The 13,814-nt window shown below is 36.9% G+C and overlaps 1 protein-coding gene across 1 annotated transcript; it reads left to right on the top strand.

Moving 5' to 3' along the window:
- The first annotated feature begins 12,326 nt into the window (after positions 1-12,326).
- On the top strand, positions 12,327-12,911 carry LOC145979949 (histone-lysine N-methyltransferase SETMAR-like). Its single transcript, XM_083112892.1, has one exon. It carries the CDS (start codon positions 12,327-12,329, stop codon positions 12,909-12,911), a length of 585 nt encoding a protein of 194 aa, XP_082969018.1.
- The last annotated feature ends 903 nt before the right edge of the window (positions 12,912-13,814 follow it).

Below are 13,814 nucleotides of genomic sequence, written 5' to 3'. Positions count from 1 at the left end.
TGACATGCATGTACGGGTTTTGATGTGTTAAGGGGTTGGCAATACTGTCGATTCTCTCATTGTCTGTTATACGATGAGCTCGAAGGTTCAAGCAAGACTGTCACGGATGATTCTGAGCTCCGTTCATGCGCGGATGAATACAGAAAACCTGCTGCAAATTTTACCTGACGCGAGGCTTTGGTTGATTTACTATTCCCTTGCTGGCGGCGCGTTCCAGTCGCGAACCACATTACTTTTGGTTGTGCGTCTCAGCCGTTGCACCTACTTGGATGCGCGTTTCAGTCGTCTAGCACCAATTGTACACCTTGTTGGATTTATTTTAGTGTTGGCGCGTTCCAGCCGTTGCCTCAAGGGAGGAGGATAGAAACAGGCGGCGTAGATATCAACCCTTGCCCTCGAACTCGTAACCCTCTAGGACGTAGGGTGAACGAAGAAAAAGTGGTGTTACCAGCTTGTGAAAATAGGACTTGTTGAAATGGGAAAATGTACATATGAAAATGCCAAAGGAATTGGAATAGAGGACACATGTTCCAGGGAATACATAACAGTCCAGAAGGAAGTCCAGATCCAGATTCCCACAAAGAAAGAAGCTGAGAAGGAAGTCTAGAAGAAAACATATACGAAAGAAGATTATAAACATTAGAAAGAAGAAATAAATTCATGAAGCATACAAATTGAATGTAAATAAGAATCAGAAAAATACGTATCTTATTATGTAAATATCTAAATCCATGGATCCTTGTTGAGATAATATAATCGGTTAAACGTCTCCATTGGAAGGCATCCTGTCTAGTTTCTTATTGGTTTCGTTTGAGTTGATGTTTTAAGTCCACTTTTTGCACAGTGAGGCTAATCGGGACTGGACCTACAGTTTAAAGTGGGATCCGAACCACTATGTGCTGCCACCCTGTCTGGTTTCGTTTTAAAAAAAGAACCCTACCCTGAAGATATATTAGCCGTGGTTTAATATTAAGATTTATGTACCCTTGCACAAATGGAAGTAACAATGTATGCGGGTGAAAGGGGGCTTCATTAGGAGGTTCCCCATTATTATTATTATTATTATTATTATTATTATTATTTATGTGTTTAGTCCTCTCCGCAACTGTACCGGTTTGTTATACAGCTTTCTTCGTTCATTTTATTTATATACGTAGTAGTGTTTAAACTCAAAACCTCATCTGCGTACAAATGGCGCGTATGTACTATCTGAATCATAAATCAGACTGCTTTCTAACGATAGCTTTCCTAAACATCAAACTAACTTGAGTATTAAGAATATAAATGAAAATATCCAACATCTCTCTTATACAGGAATGAAATACTTTCATTTTGCAATGCAGCGACAGAAAAAGTGTTGCCCCATTCTTAAAGTTTTGGAAAATCAGTACATGAATTCCGAATTTCAGTACACATTATAAGTCTTCAAGTCTCATCATTGGAACGTGCCGAGAAATTTGTTTGGTACCGAAGCAACATGATCAGAACACGCATTTAAAAAATGTGAAAAACAATTTTCTTTTATTGTCCATGTATAACATAACGTATAAATCTATATTAAGAATCTTGTCAAACAGTACCGAAATAATGACAGACCCTCCTCTCTGAAACCCCTCCCCGATTTTTATCTGGCTTTCTATTCCTTACCTCAAATCAACAATTAGACGCTGTCCTTTCCTCAGTTAATTCCGCTAACGAGGCAGGTGGAGCCTTCAACAGTGTTGCCACATTAAGGTAAATTTCCTTTTATGAAGGGAAATTCGAACAAAATTTTAAAGGAAATGGGATTAAAAATACCAAAATTCCATGGAAATTTTAAGACACCAAACTCAAAAATTGTACAGATTAGTGCAGATTATGTACTATTTATTAGTATTATATTATGACGTTTTTTAAACACTTGATGCGAAATATACGAATATTACACGTCGCATTGCTTCGGTAAAACAAATTGCTCCCATATCAATTTAATTTGCATGATATTGATATAATATTTAGAGTTTTTTAGTGAAGGGAAAACTGAGTGCAAGAAGCGAAATTTTGCCCCTTGGAAAGGGAAATTATGCCATCAGATTGTGGCAACACTGGCCTTCAATGTGTTAGCTAGTAAAGAGGCAAGCTACGTTACTGCTTCAGGGAAAATGAAAACCAGTGTACTTCCGCTGGCAAGCAAATGCAATTATTTCGATCAGAGTAGAGATTTCAACAATAGAGAAACAGTCAAGTCCATTGATTGATTGAATATGGTTATTTTACATTGCGTTTCTGCCACTTTTGGCTAATCGCGACGATGTGACATGATGTTTGAATGCAGGGGCAATCACATATTTTACATTACTCCACAACTCTATTCCTACTAAGGATTATCCTGGCTGCAGTTCTAGTCGCCAGAGCCTCGTTAGTCTGTATAATGCGATCCATGGTGCAGTACGTGGAAATGAGGTTGACATTTGGGTGTATGCGTGTAAGAGCGACCCTTTCCACCCCTATAGATGTAAGTCAGGTTCATTGTTGGTACCGAAGCATAGGCGTGTGCTCTCTGATTAGCGGTCAGAAGTTCAGTAAAGAAATGAAAACTACATTCCACCTCACGCTTTTGCAAACTCATTATACATGCGTACAAATCTAGGGCGTGTTTAACGTGAGTCCGATTCTCAAAAATCTAATTCCTGTATACATTTACTACAATTTTAGACGTAATTAGATACGAGGGATAGTCGGAAAAAAAGTTTCCCGCATGTGTATTTCCGGAAAGCGTGGAAATTTTTGTTGCAAATACGATTATACAGGCAGGATTGTTCTGATGAGAGACTATATAGTCTTCGGCACCAAAGTAGTCCAGTCAAGGTCACGCCACCTACATACAGAGTTGCCAACATGCAACAATTTCAACTTTCAATAATACGTTCGCAAAAATGCCAGAAAATACTACTTAACGCAAAGAACAATACGAGGTAAGTTTTAAACTGAAAACTTTCTTAACCATTCAGAAAGAAAAAGAAAAACATGTTTCCATGAAATTCACAAGCAAATATATATATTTTACTTCAAACTGTAACAAATGATTGAAGCAGTGACACAAGATGGTTGATAAAATAGTGAAACATTTTGAAGGTTCATCGCTGCAGTAGATATTTCATGCACAAAATGTAATCCATAAGCATTTGAAGTACGAAAGTAAAATGTTCATAGAATTTCATCTCGTAACCATTACTGTTGATACAGTTATATGCGATCACTTTCACAATATTGGACTTTGTACAATTTATATCTCCTCCCCCCACAGTTCCCTCCGAAATCACGTAAATCCTTTTTAGGTCGTTTGATAAATGTTGTCGAGGCAAGTTTGAGCAGAAATTCAGGTCCTTACAATATGGGGAAAATCAGTTCCTCGTCCACCATCTTGAAAAATGTGGCTCGATTTTTATCAAATGCAACACGAGCAACTGCCCAAGGTACTAGTTGCTGTAGGAATTTCAGCCTAAAATCTCTATGATAGATTTAGAAGTCAGAATATTTACGACTTTGCTCCCACTTCTTTCCTAAAATAAGCATATTTTGGAGGGTTTATTAATATTATTTTACCTCACATAATGCTGTAACAATGCCCCTTGGCAGCCCGTAACTACGGCTCAGCAATTCTTTCATTTGTCTCTGTCTCTCTCTCTCTCTCTCTCTGCCTATCTCTTCATCTGTGTTTTCCTTCCTTCTCTCCTTTATTCCATCTTTCTCTCTTTCTCTTCCTCCCTCTCTCTGTAATAATTTATTTCACTCTTTACCTATTCCTTTATCTTTGTCTTGTTATCTCTCTGTCTGTCCTTCTCTCTCTCTCCCCTCTCTCTCTCTCTCTCTCTCTCTCTCTCTCTATATATATATATATATATATATATCTATCTCTGTCTATCTATCTACCTACCAATCCAACCCATCTATTTCATTATCTTTTTTTTCCATGTCTCCCTCTCAATCTTTTAACCCTTATATTCTTTTTTGATATTTTTTTGTCGTTCTCTTATTTTCCTCTCTCTATCTATCTATGTACATTTCTTTCTTTCTCTTTCCCATTATATCTCTTTTCTCGTTCCTTTGCCTTTCTCATATATACACATATATATCCTAACACACTCTCTCTCTTTGCGCGTGTCTATTTCATTCTCTTTCTTTCCCTGTTTTCTGCCCTATTTTCTCTCCATGTCTCCGCCCTCATTCAAAATGAGAAAATCGCACTGCCACCATCTCCGCATGCAGATTTCCCCCATTCTCCCCCTCCCCCGAGCCTCCCCTTTGCCAATACAATAGAGCCTGAGGGGGCTGGGACGGCCAAGGGACGAGGAGCGACCGTCGCCCACGATCCAAGCGCCGTGGCCACGAGCAGCGGCGAACGAGATAATATGAAAATACCGTCTCATTTGCACTATCTTGGTTCCGCCGGAGAACCACCATATTTAAGCCTGTTAATAACGCCGCAAATCTTGTTACCCGGAACGGACTCCGGGAACTGACGAATTGCACACTCTCCGGGGAATCCAGAGCTGCCGGAACAAAGTCGCATAACGAGATTTTGGTTTTTGCGGTGCGAATTGTCGCCCGGTTTTCCCCCGCTTTTATCCGCGAAGATGATCCGAAGAGTAACATAGATAGAAACTGAAATACATGTTAAATGCGGGACACGTGTGTTCCTGGGTGTTCCTTTCCTCAACGCTAAACTCCTACCATACGGAGAGAGACCACCGACAATGGTTTCAACCGTACTAAATGGATTTCACGCCCTTTCTTGGTTGAAGATCCAGTTAGGTTCGATTGTCCACGGTTCCATATTGGATGACGCATATTAAACATTGGTCACACACTTCGGGACCATATCCCTGGATTAGGATATCACAGGGTTCCTCCACACACAGGGGGGTATTTAGTTCGTGTCCCTGATTATCCACACATCTCATGGAACCAAAAGAGCTCAGTCTACTACCCCCATTTCAGACAGATGCACTGTCCATATCTGTTTATACCGCCTCCAGAAGTATCCGTGTAAAATAAAAACATTATTACTAGAGACCGGATTTTAAAGGGAGAACTTTTACTCTAAAAAGGACCAAAAAAGGGAAAATTATTGTCAAAAAAGGAATTATAAAGAACTTATCAAATGCCACGTCACGGAGAGGGTAACACCAGTTCGGCTCAGGCCAGGGTGAAACATGAGATTCTCAGGGCAACTAAAACTGATTGAAAACTTATTTTAGAAGGAGAAGAAGGAAACAACTTGTTTAACCTACTACGGAAGGTACAATGCACCGTATATTCATAATCTTCATATTACATTAAATTTATATACAGGATTGTATTTAAAGCTGTCTCATTGTTTCTTTGTCACATATATCTCTATTAAACATATTTCATCTACTGGAAGGCTTCTTCTTCTTCTTCTTTCTGTATACATGATGGACTTCTTCTTCTATCAATTGGTTAATAGGCTTCTTCTTCTACTAGTCGATAGTCTTCTTCTTCTACTAATCAATATACTTATTCTTCCATTCGTTAGTAGACTTCTTCTTCTATTAATCAATATACTTATTCCTCTATAAACTTCTTTTTCTATTATTTACTACACTTCTTCTATTTGTCAATAGGATTTTTCATCTATCAATATGCTTCTTCTTCTACTAGTCGATAATCTTCTTCTTCTACTAATCAATATACTTATTCTTCTATAAACTTCTTCTTCTATTAATCAATATACTTATTCTTCTATAAACTTCTTCTTCTATTAATCAATATACTTATTCTTCTATAAACTTCTTCTTCTATTAATCAATATACTTATTCTTCTATACACTTCTTCTTCTATTATTTAATACACTTCTTATTCTATTTGTCAATAGGCTTCTTCTTCTATTAATTAATATAATTCTTCTTATACTTCTTTAATATATTTATTCTCACATTGATTACTAGACTTCTTCTTCTATTAGTTGATAGACGAGATTTTCTATTGGTTAATAGACTTCTTCTTCTACTAATCAATAGTCTTCTTCTTCCACTAATCAATATACTTATTCTTCTATTCGCTAGTAGACTTCTTCTTTTACTAATCAATATACTTATTCTTCTATAAACTTCTTCTTCTATTAATCAATAGTCTTCTTCTTCCACTAATCAATATACTTATTCTTATATTCGTTAGTAGACTTCTTCTTCTACTAGTCGATGGTCTTCTTCTTCTACTAATCAATATACTTATTCTTCTATAAACTTCTTCTTCTTTTAATCACTATACTTATTCTTCTATACACTTCTTCTTCTATTATTTAATGCAATTCTTTTTCTATTTGTCAATAGGCTTCTTCTTCTATTAATTAATATAATTCTTCTTATACTTCTTTAATATATTTATTCTCACATTGATTACTAGACTTCTTCTTCTATTAGTTGATAGACGAGATTTTCTATTGGTTAATAGACTTCTTCTTCTACTAATGAATAGTCTTCTTCTTCCACTAATCAATATACTTATTCTTCTATTCGCTAGTAGACTTCTTCTACTAATCAATATACTTATTCTTCTATAAACTTCTTCTTCTATTAATAAATAGTCTTCTTCTTCCACTAATCAATATACTTATTCTTCTATTCGTTAGTAGACTTCTTCTTCTACTAGTCGATAGTCTTCTTCTTCTACTAATCAATATACTTATTCTTCTATAAACTTCTTCTTCTATTAATCAATATACTTATTTTTCTATTAATCAATATACTTATTCTTCTATAAACTTATTCTTCTTTTAATCACTATACTTATTCTTCTATACACTTCTTTTTCTGTTATTTAATACAATTCTTATTCTATTTGTCAATAGGCTTCTTCTTCTATTAATTAATATAATTCTTCTTATACTTCTTTAATATATTTATTCTCACATTGATTACTAGACTGCTTCTTCTATTAGTTGATAGACGAGATTTTCTATTGGTTAATAGACTTCTTCTTCTACTAATCAATAGTCTTCTTCTTCCACTAATCAATTTACTTATTCTTCTATTCGTTAGTAGACTTCTTCTTCTACTAATCAATATACTTATTCTTCTATAAACTTCTTCTTCTATTAATCAATATACTTATTCTTCTTCTATTTTTTAATATACTTCTTCTTCTATCGATGAGATCATAGGCCTTTCATATATTTATTCTTCTAGTAAATATATATCTTATTTACCAAGGCACCTATATTCAAATCCCTTCTTTGGATTGATTTCCGTATCTTCCCTGCGATATTTTCCTTCTTTTTCTCGAAGATGCAACAATAATTCGAATCAATTGCTATGCAATAGCCTAATACAAGCAGAAAAAAGGGGTTAATCGAAGGGCGCCGCCTGTCCCGCGCTCGACCTCGATCCGGCTTAGCAATAGATGCGCCGCAACGGAAGTGCTTGGGGTCCTCCACTGAGTTGGCGCCGCACCGGGTAAAACAACCAAAAAGGTCTATTGGGAAAACTCCTTCCCACTAAGACGGTAGATATGAAATTGTAATCGCTTTTTAACTTCATTAATCTTTACATACAATCACATATGCTGCACGTGTCGATCATTTCTTTATCTCGCCTTTATCCATCTCCATTGTTTATCTCAGTTCATAAATTTATGTAAGCACAATTAATTTCAGTTCACTAAACTCTTTCATTCAATTCGCGTGCGCATTGTTACTATAATCTGCGGTCCTAATATTTCTTCCGCGTGCTGCCATCTATGATTCCTTATTTCAATCATTGGCCGTATGGTTTATATGTGCGGGTACGTAACAAACTACAGTTTTTTTTTAACATTTCACTATAAATGTTATTTTAAATGAAAGCACATTCATATCAGGAGCGTATATTCTAGACTAGCTAGGCTATCTGCGAAGTCTGAAGTCTAGAGAATAAAATACAGGAGGAAAATTGATCAGAAATTGTAAATAATATTATTCATATAAGTGAAATGGTGATGGTGATTCTGGAGTTGGCAACCTGATTTCTTGTGAGTTGGTAGCCTGATTTCCTATGAGTTAGCAACCTGATTTTCTGATGAGTTGGCAACCTGATTTTCTAATGAGTTCGCAACCTGATTTCCTATGAGTTGGCTACCTGATTGCCTATGAGTTGGCAATCTGATTTCCTATGAGTTGACAACTTGATTTGTTATGAGTTAGCAACCTGATTTCTTAGGAATTGGTAAACTTATTTCTATTCATAGCCCATGACCACGTGACATAGTGAGATAGCCCAAATCTTGGGCTCCGTATACGCCACTGATTCATATATAAACAGGGATACATTGCATTTCATATGAAGTAAATTTTAAAAAATGCAAGAAATTGAGAAATTGAGTGCGTTTGTTACTGCTTAAGCCCAGATCGCATTTTTGCAACAATCGCTGCAACGTACTCCCAATACTCGTGGAGGGAAGGGAAGGTTGTTCTTCCTTTCCCCAAAGTTGCACCAAATACTGAATGTTTTGTTCAGGGAAAATACAGTCGTACAAAATATTTGATATTTTGTCAATAAAGGGACCAAGCAAGATTTATTTTAAAGGAATGTAGGCTGAAAAACTAGTCAATAAAGTTACCAGAAAGTATTTTTTTTTAGAAAGAGGGGGAAAAGGGAACGTGGGCTGAAAAGGGGGAAAAAGGAATCTTGTTGGAAGATAATTTTGTAATTATGTATTCCATGATCTGTGTTGAAAAAAAATAACATGATTTCCCTTTAAAATCCGTTAACTAGTTATTACAATTATACGTGTGTGCTATGGCATATTCCATGTCAGAACCAAATCGCACAGAACCAAAAACGTATCAATTAACTCCAATAATACATTAACGTGCATAAACTGCAAGTGATGCACTTTTTGGCGTGTCAAAATACACAGAAATGCGTAACAGAGCACTTTTATCATCTGGTGTTCCGTGTTGATGCACTAAAAACGCATCAATTTGGAAGATCAGACGATATCATTTCCAAGATAACGAAAATACATTTTAATGCACCGATTGGCACAGGCAACTGTGTAATTTTGTTGAACCCCATTCCGGTTCTCTCCGGTCCATTTGAGCCCTGGTTTTAGCACATGCACTATATTCCTACGTGCAAAGATTTCTGCACAGCTGCCACTCCAACAACCAATAGGGTTTCTCAAAAAACGATGTGCATTAGTTGACATTGACTTCGATCTTAGAGGGGATAGATAATAGTTGCCACTACAGGCAAGAAGGAAATGTTGCTTTCACAGAGTGTTTCATTAGAACAATTTAAAGTATCAGCAGATTTCCGTGACGGAAGATAGAACAGCGCATAACGACACCAGAGGTCCCGGGTTCTAATCCTGAACTGGTCATGGGTGTTCTTTTTTAGTGTTCCTTCATCAATTCCAGCATATCGTATCAATCCATAGGATTCTTCTTTATTTTACTTTAACTTTCTCTAGAAGCTTAAATTCACCAAGGTTCATTCACTTGTTTACACCAACTGTCCACTCCTCTCAGGTATTTGAATTATGCACAGTCGAGTGTTAAGCAGACTTCCACTGCCTGATGTATTGAGGCTACAAAGTTTACAAGAGGTAAACAAGTAGTAAGCTGTTTACAATAATAGGAAGGTAAAAACTCACGTATCAGCGTATAAGAAGTCTCCTTTGACTGAGGTTTAGAGGAGCGGACAGACTGGCAGGGGACTCACTTTTCGATTTGATTAGAGACAGGCAAGAGCACTTTGGGGAGTAGAGAAGGAAAGGAGTCTGCCTGAATTAGGTGAACTACCTACCAAGCCTGGAGAAAGGATTGTTTCATTTTACTCTTCGATATTAACTTCATCATCATTCTTCTAAGTCTAGACAGGTATTTACCTTAATCCTTACCATGTATGATTCGGGTTCAAGGTTCTAAAATCCAACGAGTGACTATTTGTCATTTCTAGTTGTTTAAGGTATTTTATTTCAGTTGTGCCTTTTGCTGCCAAGCATTTAACTTGTCTTTATGACAAGTGCTCTCATCATTTATGAGGATGAATGATGATTAGCTACATCACCCCATTGGGAGTGGCAGGTTCGATCTTATCATTCATTAGAATGATACGATATCATCACTCATCTTCATCATTGCGATTAACCAAAATCGGCAGTAAAGCGACATAAATAACAAAAATAAAATTTTTAAATATATTATTATAATGAAGAGGAACTCGAAGCTGTAAATTGAAAACAAAAAGAAGGGTTGGCAGTAACATGGCATTTTCCCAGATACAGTTGGAAGAAAATGGCATAAGTAATGATAATTACATTTTTGCAGATGACTGTATTTTAATTCAGGACCCTAAACATGCTATTTACACAAGACCGAAGTCTGCAACACAGAACAAAAACTTTTGCAAATGAAACGTGCAGCGGAGGGGAAATGAAACCATTTTCGAAAAACGACACTTCATTGTATGTAGTTCCTTTTTTTACCGACAGATGCCTCCCAATTCGATAGCCTCTTGTTAAGAGCTGGAAGAAAGCCAAACGTGGTGGTTTAGGGGTGGGAGATCTCTCTGTGTATCGCCACCCTCCTTTTAGTTCCATTAAAGTCACGTGTCCTGGAGGAATATAATGGAAAAGACTCTCCAATCATCAAATTGGGCTTATTTTCCCCTGCCTCCGCGCAGAGGGCAGCACTGAAAAGGAGTTTCATCATAAAGGAACGAAAGGGGATAAAATCTTTTCGTCACTGAAATGCACGCCTACACACAAGTGGTTGTTATGTTCATGTTTCTTGCTTTCCCTCCCCCTTTTTTTAAGCACGTCTCTTTCTCTCCCCCATTTTTAGAAGAGAAATTTTGGTTTGTGAAACTTGGAAACGTCACGCGCCAAATTGGTCGGGAGCTATTTACACACGAACAGCATTCGTTTGTGGCGGAAGGTTGTTGCAACACTGGTTGACCATAATGCCTTTCGTGGCTGTTAGACTAACATGTCGATATTTCGCCAATCGCGAGCAGTTTCCAAAACGTGCAGCCGACCTTCGTGGCCTAGTGGTTAGCGTATCACGCTTTGAAGGCCATTCCTGAATGTTCCAGAGTTCAAGTACGTGTCAGTCCTGGATGTTATTTTCTTGTTTTGCTAATCTTTCTAATCATCACCCATAGCGATCGTCACAGGCATACGCGGGGGGAACTGATTGGGCTACAGCCCCTCCTGAAATTTTGAGGAAATCAATATTTCCAACTGAAAACAGTAAAGAACTCGGAAAGACGAAATTATTAAATACGAACCCACCATAAAATTTCTCTCTTTACAATTTTTCAATTTCAACAACTTTGATTTATTTTAATTCCACTTTTATGCACAGAAAGGCTAATCGGGACTGGGCCTACTGTTTAAAGTGGGATCCGAACCATTATATGTCTCCACTGGGTATCGATCCCAGGACCCCTTGATTACAAAGTGACGATGCTACCACTGCGCCATCTAGGAGGACCATTGAACAACTTTGAAAACGAAGTTTAGAAATGCTAATTACGTAATATTTTAGTGTGGAACGTCCACCTTCTAGAACGCAGCTATATAATAATCGCCTTTACAATTCCCGCCCCTCCGAAAAAAATGCTGAGATCCAGAAATTGATCGATACTGGAGGAGCATAAGTGAGTGTCAAATGAAGGGGAAGGGGTCAAGTTTTTGATAAAACTTGAGTAGATTTAATAATAATCACTATTATTATCATTATAAAATAATAGGTATTATAACAAAATCAAAATTAACTCATTTATTCGAAATTATTATTATTATTATTATTATCATCATCATCATCATCGTTTCTGTGGGTTTTAGTAGCACAACTTGTGGAACGCTACGATATGAAAAATGATAAAGTATATTTTTTTTGTGTCTATTGCATTAATTCATATTTATATATTTAATTCAATAATTTTGTATCTTATGATTATAGTCAGTGCTGTAAACTTGGTTTTATGATGTGATCAATAATTAAATATTATTATTGTTATTATTATTATTAGCCTATTATCGTTATTATTAATGTACGAGGTGCACACCAAAAGTACGTGCCGTTTTGTTCTGAAGTCAACATTTCTTCTGTTTTCAGGGAAATAACTATGGCATCGGAGACTTCCATCCTTCGTCTTCAAGCAGTGTCAGTTTTGTGTGCTAGGTGGCAGTAGTTGAGTGACAGTGCCTGAAGGAGTAAGACGTGTTTCTGATGCTGCCTGGGGAAATGGAATTTCCACTTGAAGAGCAACGGGGAATTGCAAATTTGACACGATTCAGAAGGGAGGGACACAATTTTTTGGACCGTATTGTGACAATGGATGAAACACAAATTCCATTATTCAATCCAGAAACAAAAAGACAGTCGATGCAGTGGAGACACACGGATTCACCACCCCCGAAAAAATTTCGTCAGGTTGAATCAAATGACAAAGTGCTATACGCAATCTTCTGGGATTCCCAGGGAGTGATATTGTCTCATCCAGTTCCCAAAGGTCATACAATTACGGGCGAGTATTTTCGTAAACTTTTGGCTACAGAATTTTTGCCGAAATTGACTATGAAACGACCACAAATGGCTAATGGCAATTTCATTCTCCACATGGACAATGCACCGCCACATCGTGCTAATGTTGTGCCCTCATTCTTGGCTGACCACGGTATTGAACTTCTGACACATCCACCATACTCACCAGATTTAGCCCCGAGTGACTTCTGGTTGTTCTCAAACCTCAAGAATTCTCTTCGTGGACGCCATTTTGCCAATAGATCATCCCTGGGAAGTGCTGTTTTCCAGTATCTAAAACATACCTCCAATTATGACTATGCCACATGCTACACAAAATGGACTGAGCGATGGCAACTACGTATCAATAAAGAGAGAAAGTTTGTTGAAAAATAAACACAGGTTATTTAATTGTATTTCATTTTTCTTGAAAATTATAACGAAACGGCACGTACTTTTGGTGTACACCTCGTATTATTATCTAGTTGAGGAAACTTTTCTACTCAATCCACCAGATTAATGAATATCCAGCAAAACAGTGTTCATTATTTATTTTACATTTCATGCAGTTTAATGAAATGCATAGTTATTATTTGTTATTAAACTTTACGCACCTTGCTCAAGAAAAAAATGGAAATTAAAGTAATAATTTCTAAAAATATAAACTTGGAATTTAAAAATATTATTATACATATTTTCATGTACCCTATATATTTATATATAAAACAGTAATTTTGCCTGTAGTATTATATGGATGTGAAACTTGGTCCCTTACATTGAAAGAGGAACATAAATTGAGAGTATTTGAAAATAAGATCCTTAGGAAAATCTTTGGACCTAAAAGGGATGAGGAGACAGGTGAGTGGAGAAGGTTACATAATTTAGAACTACATGATTTGTATTCATGTCCAGATATTATTAGAATAATTAAATCAAGAAGACTTAGGTGGGCAGGCCATGTGGCACGCATGGGAGAGGAAAGAGGAGTTTACAGGATTCTTGTTGGGAAGCCTGATGGTAAGAGACCTGTAGGAAGGCCAAGACGAAGATGGAGGGACAACGTTGAGATGGACCTAAGGGAAATCGGTAGGGATGGAAAAGAGTATATAGAACTTGCTCAAGATAGGGAAAGATGGAAGGCCTGTGTTGCTGCAGCCATGAACCTTCGGGTTTAAGAAGGCTAGAGGGTTAGTTAGTTAGTTAGTCAGTGATTTCTCTACATGTACATGTAATGGCTACATATAAATCCGGGCGTTCATGATTAGATAGCACTGTAGTCAGGTGCATGGCAACCGTTGA

Source organism: Lepisma saccharinum, chromosome 27 (genome assembly GCF_977018435.1).
Source record: "Lepisma saccharinum chromosome 27, izLepSacc3.1, whole genome shotgun sequence".
In the NCBI taxonomy this organism is placed as follows: domain Eukaryota; kingdom Metazoa; phylum Arthropoda; class Insecta; order Zygentoma; family Lepismatidae; genus Lepisma; species Lepisma saccharinum.
This window is presented reverse-complemented; position numbering and strand designations above follow the sequence as displayed.

Coding starts and splice junctions, on each gene's coding strand:
- LOC145979949 (XM_083112892.1), top strand. CDS start 12,327: ATGGATGAAACACAAATTCCATTATTCAATCCAGAAACAAAAAGACAG.